We start from the raw sequence: 13,448 nt of genomic DNA, 5'->3' as shown, positions 1-13,448 counted from the left end.
AAGTTGCAAAATACCTCAATGTCACTGTAAGTCTTTCATAAGCACTTATTCATTTTATTATTAAATTGTCGTTTCTCCTAATATACGACGTAACATACTGCAACGAATATCTCTTCCTCCTAGGTAGGAACAGGGCTCTTTTTAAATTTTTAGCTCCTTCAAATGATTAACGCGAAAGCGTTACACTTTTAGACGCCACTGCTCTGTTCATTTTCTCCTTAATGAACTTAATATTTTTATAACTTCCGCAATAAAACTATTATAATAAATTTCGTATTAGAAAATTTACTTAACTTAGCCATGGTCAGAAAATACTCAGAATTCTCGTACTTCTGATTCAGGGCTGTGCGAACACAGCATTGCACCTCCCAGGTGCAAATGTTAACAGAATACTGCAGACGAAATGTGCAGAATGTCGTTGCAAACATGGTCTGCTGAGACGAACTCTGTTGTACTGATTTTTGTGACTGTGGTTACGACATTGTGTTTTTAAATATTAAAGCTGTATTGCGTAACAATGATGCAGTGGCTTTGTACGTTTCCTTTAGAAATCACGTGTGATTCCCATTGTTACTGTCTATAAGTGTAGTGCCATGATCCTGTTATCAGCTTTAATAACAATAAAGAACACTGTTAACTGCTGACATAAAAGTCTAATTATTTTCTCTCATGTACCGATTTTATTAATGTTCAACAAATGTTTTCATGAATATTTTCAATCGTGTAATTTCCCATTTGTGAACCTTCTTTACATCTACGTAATTATACACTCCTGGAAATTGAAATAAGAACACCGTGAATTCATTGTCCCAGGAAGGGGAAACTTTATTGACACATTCCTGGGGTCAGATACATCACATGATCACACTGACAGAACCACAGGCACATAGACACAGGCAACAGAGCATGCACAATGTTGGCACTAGTACAGTGTATATCCACCTTTCGCAGCAATGCAGGCTGTTATTCTCCCATGGAGACGATCGTAGAGATGCTGGATGTAGTCCTGTGGAACGGCTTGCCATGCCATTTCCACCTGGCGCCTCAGTTGGACCAGCGTTCGTGCTGGACGTGCAGACCGCGTGAGATGACGCTTCATCCAGTCCCAAACATGCTCAATGGGGGACAGATCCGGAGATCTTGCTGGCCAGGGTAGTTGACTTACACCTTCTAGAGCACATTGGGTGGCACGGGATACATGCGGACGTGCATTGTCCTGTTGGAACAGCAAGTTCCCTTGCCGGTCTAGGAATGGTAGAACGATGGGTTCGATGACGGTTTGGATGTACCGTGCACTATTCAGTGTCCCCTCGACGATCACCAGTGGTGTACGGCCAGTGTAGGAGATCGCTCCCCACACCATGATGCCGGGTGTTGGCCCTGTGTGCCTCGGTCGTATGCAGTCCTGATTGTGGCGCTCACCTGCACGGCGCCAAACACGCATACGACCATCATTGGCACCAAGGCAGAAGCGACTCTCATCGCTGAAGACGACACGTCTCCATTCGTCCCTCCATTCACGCCTGTCGCGACACCACTGGAGGCGGGCTGCACGATGTTGGGGCGTGAGCGGAAGACGGCCTAACGGTGTGCGGGACCGTAGCCCAGCTTCATGGAGACGGTTGCGAATGGTCCTCGCCGATACCCCAGGAGCAACAGTGTCCCTAATTTGCTGGGAAGTGGCGGTGCGGTCCCCTACGGCACTGCGTAGGATCCAACGGTCTTGGCGTGCATCCGTGCGTCGCTGCGGTCCGGTCCCAGGTCGACAGGCACGCGCACCTTCCGCCGACCACTGGCGACAACATCGATGTACTGTGGAGACCTCACGCCCCACGTGTTGAGTAATTCGGCGGTACGTGCACCCGGCCTCCCGCATGCCCACTATACGCCCTCGCTCAAAGTCCGTCAACTGCACATACGGTTCACGTCCACGCTGTCGCGGCATGCTACCAGTGTTAAAGACTGCGATGGAGCTCCGTATGCCACGGCAAACTGGCTGACACTGACGGTGGCGGTGCACAAATGCTGCGCAGCTAGCGCCATTCGACGGCCAACACCGCGGTTCCTGGTGTGTCCGCTGTGCCGTGCGTGTGATCATTGCTTGTACAGCCCTCTCGCAGTGTCCGGAGCAAGTATGGTGGGTCTGACACACCGGTGTCAATGTGTTCTTTTTTCCATTTCCAGGAGTGTATATTCCGCACCAAGTGAACAGTGCGTGGCGTAAATATTCTTCATAGCAACATTATTCATTTTCTGTCCTATTCTATTCGCTTTTTGTGTATTCACACAAAATGGAAAACTTCGTGTAGAGTAGACCTACATGAAATAACAAGTGTCAGTATTGATTGTCCATGTATTCGAAATGAGCAGAATGATTATCCTGGATTGTTTTCCGTGGTTCCCCAAAATTATTGCATATGACTGCACAACATTACGATCAATACAAGACCACGGTAGTTCCTTCTCCAGTCAACAACCTCTTTGTCGGCAAGTTACATTCTAATCCCGCTGACGTTGAGTGACAATCTGTTTCGACAGCCTCGTCCTTCGGTTAAAAAAGGCGGTGTAACTAGGAGCATGTCACCAGTAAATTCACTCAAAAGAAATGAAATTGAAAGAGCGAATGGAGCATTAGAATATGAACACATTAAAAACTGTGAGAGAAAGTTACGAAGTAGTAAGATTTTACTTGTGGCGAAGGAAAGCTTTCATTCTTCGTGAGAATTTTACTCAGATTATTCTTTCCTAAACTTTTTACACATTCTCTGCTACAGCTAATTGACTAAATTAATATTATGAACTCCATTTTGTAAGGATGAAATGTGACTTAATCTCTCCTACCTTTCATTTGTATCACAACGAATAGTATAACACATATTATACCACTTACCACGGCTATCACAAGCCCACTAATGAGTTATGTAATTAAAATATAACACGACTACTGCATGTGGTGCTGCGGAAATACAGTAACGTCATTTCTCTAGCCCACCGGATAACTGTTTCTAGCCCGCATCTCGTGGTCGTGCGGTAGCGTTCTCGTTTCCCACGCCCGGGTTCCCGGGTTCGATTCCCGGCGGGGTCAGGGATTTTCTCTGCCTCGTGATGGCTGGGTGTTGTGTGCTGTCCTTAGGTTAGTTAGGTTTAAGTAGTTCTAAGTTCTAGGGGACTTATGACCACAGCAGTTGAGTCCCATAGTGCTCAGAGCCATTTGAACTGTTTCTACAGTTACCAACGAAAACAACTGTCCATCCACTCATGTATTGCTGTCAAAACATCTTCAGCGCTACTGCGGCCACAGCTAAGTACCATTATTTAAAAAAAAGGATCGCTAAATATGCGCCTATAGCTGAAATGATCTACAGTAGTATGAGTCTCAACACTGCACGTTATTCACTCACCTGCTACCTGCACGCCTCGCTCATGTTGCGAACAAACGAAATGGGTCCTTCATGTTTGGCGTTGTAGCGAGTTTACAACTGACACACAGAGCTATTTTTCGTGCACTTGGAGTTGAAATTGTATGAAAACCTGACAGATGGCTTTTAATACTATATTTTACTAAATTATAAATTACAGTCCACACAAAAGTGCAAAGTTCATAAATGGAAAGGTTTAACATGGGAGCGGGCTATAGCTGGTACTAGATTACAGTATTGTTTGATCGTAAATTAACGTTATCGCTATTACGATATTTCTTAAGGATGTCTAAGAAGTCTCGGCGTAGTGTGTCACAATAACAGGGAACCTGTTACAGGTTCATTTACTACAGGGCAAGAGAAGAATATATGCCAGTTTTTGTTAGATTCTGTCTTAAAAAGCCGTCCGTGGTGGCCGAGCGGTTCTAGGCGCTGCAGTCCGGAACCACGCGGCTGCTACGGTCGCAGGTTCGAATCCTGCCTCGGGCATGGATGTGTGTGATGTCCTTAGGTTAGTTAGGTTTAAGTAGTTCTAAGTTCTAGGGGACTGATGACCTCAGATGTTAAGTCCCATAGTGCTCAGAGCCATTTTTGTCTTAAAAATATGCCTTATTGGTAGAGCGGATTCGATTTATAGAATAGTAAATCACATAACTAAAATGCAAGTCATTGGTTTAAATTTAAGGGTTTGCGTTAACATTTCCAAGTAATTGCAAATAGGCTTATTTTCTTACTAGATAACAATGCTTTGAAGAAATAAAGAGTATGAAAACATAGACGCAGTAAAGCACGACGCTGACAACAATAGTGTGGATTATTAAATTTGGCCAACAGAACGGAAAGCCTGAATATGAAATCGAAAATTTATAACGTTTGTTAGCGTTATGACTTTTAATCACTCATCAAAATTCTTAGCCACAGAAACTTAGAACTAAATGATAGGCCAACAGCTGTTGACTTCACAAAAACACAAAGGATTCAAATGGCTCTAAGCACTGTGGGACTTGACATCTGAGGTCATCAGTCCCCTAGAACTTAGAACTACTTAAACCTAACTAACCTAAGGACATCACACACATCCATGCCCGAGGCAGGATTCGAACTGCCAGCAGTGCGGTCCCGGACTGAAGCGCCTAGAATCGCTCGGCCACAGCGGCCGGCAAGAGCACAAAGGAAATTTCCCTCTTGGGAGGAAGCAGCTAGCTGACATGAAGAACGCAGTGTGTCGCAGACGTCCACCGGATGCAAAATCCGAAGCTCATCAAGGTGGCTCACTGGTAATCGGGAGGACGGCGGTTCACGTCCTTGCCCGTCCATCGAGATGTACGCTGATAGCCAAAACATTATGACATTATGGTCCACCTTTGGAATACAATAGAGCAGCGATTCTGCGTGGCACGGACTCGTCAAGTCATTGGTACGTTTCCAGAGGTATGTCACATGGCCGCATTCGATCACGCTGTGGGCAGTGGTCATGATGTTTTGGCTCTCACAGTATCCGCGGAAAAACTGATTAAAAGTGCGGTACCAGCTGCTTCATACTACTTTGTTCAGTACCTTAAATTTTTTTCCAAATTTTCCATGCGGTCACTGTCTTGCTCTTGCTCTCGCTTACTGCTGCTTTCTCATTCATTCCTTTCCACTACTGCTATCGCTTCTCACTGTCGCTGTCTCTCTCTTCTTCTTTGTCATTGTCACAGACTCTGTCTTTCACTATCACTCGCTCTTACCTACTTCCTTTTTCTCCTAATTTGTATTCCTCTCCACCGGCACTGTCCCTCTCACTCTTTTCCTTGCACTGTTCTGTTTCACTGCTACTTTGTCCCTCTCTTTCTCTCACACTGCCAATCTCCTTCGCTCTTTTTGTGCAGCGACCACTGTCTACTACCTTTCAGTACTTATTACTCTTCCGCCTCTTTCCCACTGCCACTATCTCCCCTCTCAGCATAAAAAAGCGCCGATTTGTTTGCACGCGAACATTTTTGGGAAAATTTTTAAAGTTGCTGAGGAAGGTACAATGAGGCAGCTTGTACCTCACTCGTCGGTCAGGGTCATTTAATAAAATAGAAGCATGTTCGCCTTTTTTGTGCTCCGATAGGAGCATTTTCCCGCTGGTTCCTTTCTTTTCCCTGCTACACCCATATGAAAACAACTTTAAGGGTCGGTAATTTTTTTTTTTTTTGAAATAACGCAAAAGTATATGATTTTACACCTCAAATCGGATTTTACGTGCACAACATGGGGTTCCCAGAAGATAACGGAAGTACTTCGCAGAATAATTGTCCGTCCTGCGTCACGTTTTCGCGTCACACCGGATTTAATGTGCGTATTTCACGTGTACGGGTAGGATAACTTCGAACCTTTGTATCTCGGAAACGGATATAGATGTCAAGAAAATTTCTAAGCTTGCTCCAAATCAAGATCTTATGAATATATTGTAAAAATTAAGGCGTTTTTCTGTGCATAAACGTCTCGGAATCCGTGACTCGGCTTTAGTACCCAAAGACCATGTGTTTTGGATGTTTTCCGATAACGGGTAAAGGTTTTTGAAAACAGGAAGATAATACTTCTAGATAAATTCCCTGAGAAAATACAGTTAAAATTTGAGCAGTTCGCTGATGTTAGTTGTTTAGATATCCACTGCTGACGGCGAAAACATGGTGCAAAAGTATGTTTCCGGATTTCCTCAGGAAACGCCCATGAACTAGAGGTGATTCAATAAGCCCCCTATGGTACACCGTAGACAACATCTAATGCAAAAAGAACCAACCGATTTACTCCAGTTGCCGAAGCTGGAGGAAGTCTATAATGTTCAAACTTTGTACTGTAGTATAGCGCCAGTAAGGCCGTGTTACGTCAGCGACAGAAGCGACCGATAGCGCGCGACACCTTTAGGCGACAGAACACAACCGCAGGTATAGTTACGGAAATGTCCTACGTGGGCGACAATATTGTCACTGCAGCACGCGCGACACTGAGAGCGACAGCCACGTGTCTTCTCGGTAAAGCAGTGGAGCGGACGCGACGGCAGCTATGGAATACTTATCATCCGTTTTTGAGTCTTCCGCATCTCATAGCTTGATATCTTTGCTCGATAAAGTTCTGAATTTATTTTCGTTATTCGTCATAGTTATTAAGCTGCACGTAACTGAATAATTGGCTACACGGAATTTTTAAGAATTTGCAGAGGTAAAATCACATTGCGTAGACTTTCGGTATAGTTCATCTAAGGCCATACATTATTGCGTTTGAAATGTAACCAATATATCTAAATTGTATTTAAAGTTGAGACCGGATTGATGCCTCTTTTCATGCTTGAGATATTGGTTGTTATATCCACGGACGGGTCTCTCGCGGCGCGTCCGAATCCTTTCCTGCGCTTCGGGAGTCAAGTGGTCGTAAAAATCGTCGTATCTCATAAACGGTTCAAGACATCGAAACGACGTTTTTTGGAAATGACATCACGCAAAAAGGACTATTTTATCGTATGATTTACATTCGGTACGTTTTTGTATACGCGTAAACAGAGCGAAAACATGACTCCCTATAAATTACACCATGAGGTTTTGTCCGAATTTTCATAGCCAAACAAAGAGAGAGAAACGGGCAAGCTGGGTGCTCTCTAGGTGTTTTTTTTTTTTTTTTTTTTTTTTTTGCAATCATATGAAATAAGACCAAACAGAAACTGTTGTTGCAATTCCCCTTCAAATGGTAAAAAATGTCTTAGTTCTCATTATAAGCGAACATTGTGTAAACCAGGCGTCATCTGCCTCTCGTGGAAATACTGATTATTCGCAAGATTTTACTTTCTACAGAGATCTCGGGTATATTTCAAACCAAACTACCAAAGTCTTATTAAGAATTAGGTCCTTTCTATTTGACCTACAACTACCAGGTCAACAAATTATATATCCGTGTAGATATTGTGGTGTTTATTTTGCGCCCCCACAACAGCCTACGTCACACGAAAGTTTCTTGCCTATGCACTGTTGGTAGTGCCTTCAGTAAGATCAGCTTCATTCGATATGAGAAAATATCTTGGCTAAATTAAGTGTAACATTTAGTGACTTAGTAGCTTGAGAATTCGCTGGTCAGCGAGAGGACTACTTTTGCACGAAAATATTTAACTGCTTGAAAGTAATCAGGGTAATGAAGGAAAACATAATAATGAGTTGAGGAAAAATTGAAATATTTCACGAAAAGCACCTGCCAAGATGTGTAAATGAAGTGTCAAAAAGTTCATCTGTTTAAGGCCTGGCTATTTTGCACATAAAAAGATACATTGGTGCAGTATTTAAATGTCAAAAAGGCTTCCTTCGAATCAAGTAACAAAGTTAGGATTTTCGAGAACAGAATAAGTTAGGAAGGCAAACGAGGATTCAATAAGATCATGCTTTCTGAATAAAACTTGAAAATAAAAAACGAAAAAAATCGATCAAATATTTTGTGAAACGAATTGAGTAAAAGAAATAAATATACCAGACAAACGTTCTACGTGCTTTTGAATGATGCTCGAAATCATGAACAGAAAATGAGGTGCATCAAACGTTTCCCTAATATTTTTTATTTCATACTTTCAGACAATTTAACAAAACTTTTGACTTTCTTTTCAAAAATTTTGTGTCCTTTACTTTCACAGACTATTAAGATTAACTGAAATGCTTGGCCCTTGGCATGCTGATGAATTACGTTCGCAACATCAAATATCTGTAAATGTTCATGGTTGTTCATTGTAATTTATTATTAATTTAATGTGTGTGATCTACTGGGATAGGTGTGTATACACTTAAAGATCAAGTACTTTGGCACGATCTTAAAAATATACTTCTCGATGCAGTGTAAAAAGTATACATAACACCAGAATTGTAGCTCAGTCAGATAACTTACAGAAAGTGGCAGGAATCGAACCCACGACCCATCCGTAGTCATATTCACTAACCAGGAACGCTACCATTACACCACAGCTTATTATATTTTGTCTACGTTCATTCTTGGTATTTACGCTAGTTAGTCATTCTTTCGCATTTATCGGCTGTTAAAAGTTCTTGATTATGTAAAAAAAAAAATATTTATGAGACAGTCGAATGCTCATCTGCTCATTCACGTGTATTCTAAGAATTTGTCTGGTGATCTTCGTAGTTGATGATATTCATGAAATTCTCCATGAGATTCTTCCCTTTGTAAATTTCATGCACAACGTTCCTTTTCGCTTTATTTTCTTCAGTAAACCTAATTTTGTAGCCTTACTCCCCAGCTACATTATTCTCAGCTTAGGGGCGCCATTTTATAGTAACAGCTGGTGGGCTCTAAGCAGCCATCTTGTAGCGCGACATAGACGCTCGCACGCTGGACATACGACCTGCTGCTGCTTGTTGTTGGAGTGTCGCGTATCCAAACGTCGCTCGCTGTCGGTCGCTTCTGTCCCTCACGTAGGACACGGCCTGATACGATCCCTCTGTTCGGTTTACAAATGGCTCGCTACCCAAAACACTTGACCCTACCTTTCTATCACCAGTAGAGTCCAGGATATGGCCGGGGAGCAGAAACTAACGTGGAATCACTCGAGCGGAGATAAAGGATACCAATGTGGAAACCGACTGACATAAGCAACTTTGACAAAGGGCAGATTCTTACAGACCAGTACTTGGGAACGATAATTCAGGTACGGCGAAGCTGGTCGGCTGAACGTGCTAACTGTCGTGAGAATCTATGGAAACTGCTTGAAATACGGTGAAATCCGAGAAGATGACTAGGTGTTGAAGTTCACGCCTCACCACAAATCGGAGCTATCGGAGACTTGCCGGCTCTGTAACGCAGGATAGGTACCGATCTAGAGCAGATACAAGTGTTACGTAGCACACCGTACAGGACACATTCTTGAACTCAGAGCTCTGCAGCAGACAACAGATATGTATTCCCCCATTGACCAAGCGACATCGTCAATTACAACTGCAGTGGGCACGGGATCACAGAGACTGGACCACGGGTTAATGTTCCCTGTTAGGATGAGTCACTATACTACTTAACACCGTGTCCGGACAACACCGACTCGAAGGAGGGCCTCGGCGCTTGTTGGTGACGTCACGTCAGCTAGGCACGGCGAATGCCAGGTCTGTTGCAGGCTGAAACGCCTGGGCGTGCTTATCACTATAAATCTCTTATTTTTGGACAAAATGTTTGGTATTATTTTGGATTCTGCAGTTTTATTTAAATGAAAGATTTTCTTACTATCGTAAAGCTACAAATGAAGATCATAGTTCTGTATTACTGAATCCTGTCGAAAACAAACGTAGATCAATATGAGAAGATGCTTTGCCCCATTGCAAGCTTCGGAAATTTTAAGTTCAAGTAACTATATTTTTACTTGATCCATTTTGTTATCGAAACTTACCAGAACCCACTTACAATGAAGCGACATCAGTAGTCATTAGACATCGTGAGAGAACAGAGTGGGGCGCTCCGCGGAACTCACGATTTCGAACGTGGTCAAGTGATTGGGTGTCACTTGTGTCAGACGTCTGTGCGCGAGATTTCCATACTCCTATACATCTCTAGGTCCACTGTTTCAGATGTGATAGTGAAGTGGGAACGAGAAAGGGACACATATAGCACAAAACCGTACAGGCCGACCTCGTCTGTTGGCTGACAGGGATCGCCGACAGTTGAAGAGGGTCGTAATGTGTAATAATAGGCAGACATCTATCCACACCATCACACAGGAATTCCAAACTGCATCAGGATCCACTGCTAGTACTATGACAGTTAGGCGAGAGGTGACAAAACTTGGATTTCATGATCGAGTGGCTGCTTATAAGCCACACATCACGCCAGTAAATGTTGCACGATGCCTCGCCTGGTGTAAGTAGCGTAAACACTGGACGATTGAACAGTGGAAAAACGTTGTGTGCAGTGACGAATCACGATGCACAATGTGGCGATCCGATGGCAGGATGTGGGTATGGCGAATGCCTGGTGAACGTCATCTGTCAGCGTGTGTAGTGCCAACAGTAAAACTCGGAGGCGGCGGTGTTATGGTGTAGTCGTGTTTTTCATGGAGGGGGCTTGCACCCCTAGTGTTTTTGCGTGGCACTATCACAACACAGGCCTACACTGGTGATTTAAGCACCTTCTTGCTTCGGGGATGGCGACTGTATCTTTCAACACGATCGAGCACCTGTTCATAATGCACGGCCTGTGGCGGAGTGGTTATACAACAATAACGTCCCTGTAATCGACTGGCCTGCACAGAGTCCGGACCTGAATCCTACAGAACACCTTTGGGATGTTTTGGAACGCCGACTTCGTGCCAGGCCTCACCGACCAACATCGGTACCTCTCCTCAGCGGAGCAGTCCGTGAAGAATGGGCTGCCATTCCATAAGAAACCTTCCAGCACCTGATTGAACATATGCCTGCGAGAGCGGAGGTCGTCATCAAGTTAGAAAGGTGGGCCAACACCATACTGAATTCCAGCATTACCGATGGAGGGCGCCATAAGTCATTTTCAGCCAGGTGTCCGGATATTTTTGACCACATAGTGTATGTATGTCATTATATTTTTATCTGAAGTCGCCATAAGAACGTCGCAGTATTACACATCGTCACTTAAACATTTTCTTTTGACAATCTAAACTCACTTTAGTCGTGTTTTTTAATTTACTGCGTTTTGTCACTGTAATAACACATACACATGTTAAGCCCGCTATGTATTTAACGTATCGTATTCTTTTCTTGATTGCGTTTTGTACATTTATATAACTGACAAAAGAAGAGTAAGCTTACAGTGGCGATCTGTAATGAGCTTACGACACAAACATTTTGGGCTAGTGTGGCACATTTTGGCATGAACAGTAGCGTTGTTAATAAAATGATTCCGCCGACACTGTGGCCCGGTGTATTCCATATTTTAAATACGAGTGTGACGGTACTACGCTGATTTTATGTGTATCTTTGACGATGTCACTATGGCTTCGTTATATTAGGACATGTTGTAAAACAGGTACGTCTGGTCATATTTTAAGCGCATGTTTTCTACACGTACGTCAGTAATACTTTTCATTATGGCCTATTATATTGTTTTAAAATGCAGACAGTCCACTAGTTGTGTCTGTTTTTCCCCCATGTTTTGCTGCAAATCTGAAGATGGTCGCCCTGATCGAAACCGGTAGTCCAAGGACCTAACAATTTTGTGAAATAAAAGAAATTTATTCTTCACTTTCTGTATCAATGTTTGGTCGCAGCTTGCGAAACATGATTAAATTCTTTGGTGATTTGGAGGTTTAGAGTATGCCGAGATGCCCCCTCTGGCACCAACAAGGGCTCGAAACCGGTTGGGCATCGTGTTAAAGTGAGCTTGGATGACAGATACGGATACATATTTCTATGCTGCTTCAGCTCTATGCAAGAGTTTATCAACTGTAGTGGCTAGTGATCGGTGACACGCCAGTCTCTCGGCAACCTATGACGAATTGTTACAATGTGTGAGGTACCTGGAGACGTTCTGGCCAGGGCAACATCGAAGTGAGTCCGTTCATACATGGGCTCTAGCGTATTCTCGTAGAAGGATATCACGGAGGTGGTCATGTGAAATGAGACAGGCAAACCATTACTCTAGGACTGCAAAATGTTGAAAACAAAGGTGTACTGGTGGGAACAGCTATTACCATGCGAAACGTAACGTGAGCAGTGAAGGAAATCTGTCCCGTGGAATCAGATTGTGAGATAGCTGTCGATCTGACTGAAAAGTTCCAATGTGGCGCTTATGGCATCATTCAGATGGTGATTGTGATTGTGATGAGTGCGTTGGCAGTGAAGCGTGTTGTTTGCAGTTTTGATGATGGCAAGAGAGAAGGGAGAGGATGAAACCCGGCGCTAATACATAGTCTATTTCTTTCAAATTACAGCGACGGAGCTCTGAGTTTAACGTCCCGACGCAATAAACTTGTTATCGTATGCAATGTCACGTTTACTCACTCCTTGAGTGTTTGACCAGCTACGTTTGAGTCGAGCGCTTTTGTGCAACCCTTCGCTGGCGACCTTGGCTGCTGAAGCGAGTTTGACAGTGAATTGTAGGAGGCCCCTGGAAGGTTCTAAAACACGTACACTAATGCAAATCAAGGTCGCAGATATCATAAATGACCTTTATGACATGTAATGTGCGTGTGGCTAGATCCCTTGGTGCAATTCCTTCTAGCTGACGCCACTTCGGCGACTTGCTTGTCGATGAAGATGAAATGATGACAATATCACAAACTTCGCGAGCGGAAGAAGCCTCCACGCCGGCCGGGAATTGAATCTGGGCTCCTCACATGGCATTCTGTCGAGCTGTCATTCAGCTATGGAGGCGGACAGTGATCTATGGTAGGGCTCGATTCTATGAAGCCGCGGGCAAGAAAATTATAATGGGGCAACACATCGCCGATCGAGAGTTCCTCCGTTTTTCAGCAGTGCGCGTTTGATCGCCAGTTCCCGACAGCAGCGCAGTACAGCGGCAGAGCCGTGAATGACGTGGTGCACCGAGACGGAACGGAACGTCGATTCATGTAACGCTACGCGCATGCGTTCTGTTCACATTTCACCAGCGAAAAATACCCATGCTTCAGCCATAGTACTGCAAATATTGAATGGAAAATGGTACAGCAGAGCAGCAGAGGACTTCTTGGGATTAGAGGCTGGCATCCGTTAGTGAACTGATCACTAGAGAAGTTTCTGTTATTACGTAGACGTGTGCTGTGTTCGGCACAGACCTTAGAAAGTGAACAATAGCAAAACCCTAAATAATTGCACCATTCGAGTGGGTGTAGAAAATGATTAGAAATTACGAATGTCTCACACCAACATTCATGTGATTTTCCATGTGAAGCACTGTATTTACTCTTAGTTTTCATTAATCGTGAGCTATTTGATGGTAAATTTGTTCTGTTGAATAAATCAACTAACACAAAAATAGTTAATGAAGGCACTCACGCTGTATCACGTCGCTACCTGCAGATACAGCTACGATCTTCGTTGTTCCTAACGATATTTCGTA

The 13,448-nt window shown here is 43.6% G+C and overlaps 1 protein-coding gene across 1 annotated transcript in view; it reads right to left on the bottom strand.

Moving 5' to 3' along the window:
• LOC126237003 (regulating synaptic membrane exocytosis protein 2) overlaps positions 1-13,448 on the bottom strand; it is a 1,236,422-nt gene that overhangs the window by 878,390 nt on the left and 344,584 nt on the right. Inside the window, exon 5 of the mRNA XM_049946727.1 lies at positions 2,056-2,077. Within this exon, the coding sequence (XP_049802684.1) occupies positions 2,056-2,077 (22 nt within the window). The remainder of the gene's footprint in view (positions 1-2,055; positions 2,078-13,448) is intronic.

The sequence above is a fragment of the Schistocerca nitens genome, chromosome 2 (genome assembly GCF_023898315.1).
Source record: "Schistocerca nitens isolate TAMUIC-IGC-003100 chromosome 2, iqSchNite1.1, whole genome shotgun sequence".
In the NCBI taxonomy this organism is placed as follows: Eukaryota; Metazoa; Arthropoda; class Insecta; order Orthoptera; family Acrididae; genus Schistocerca; species Schistocerca nitens.
The sequence above is the reverse complement of the archived record's forward strand: the minus strand, read 5'-3'. Positions and strand labels throughout refer to the sequence as shown.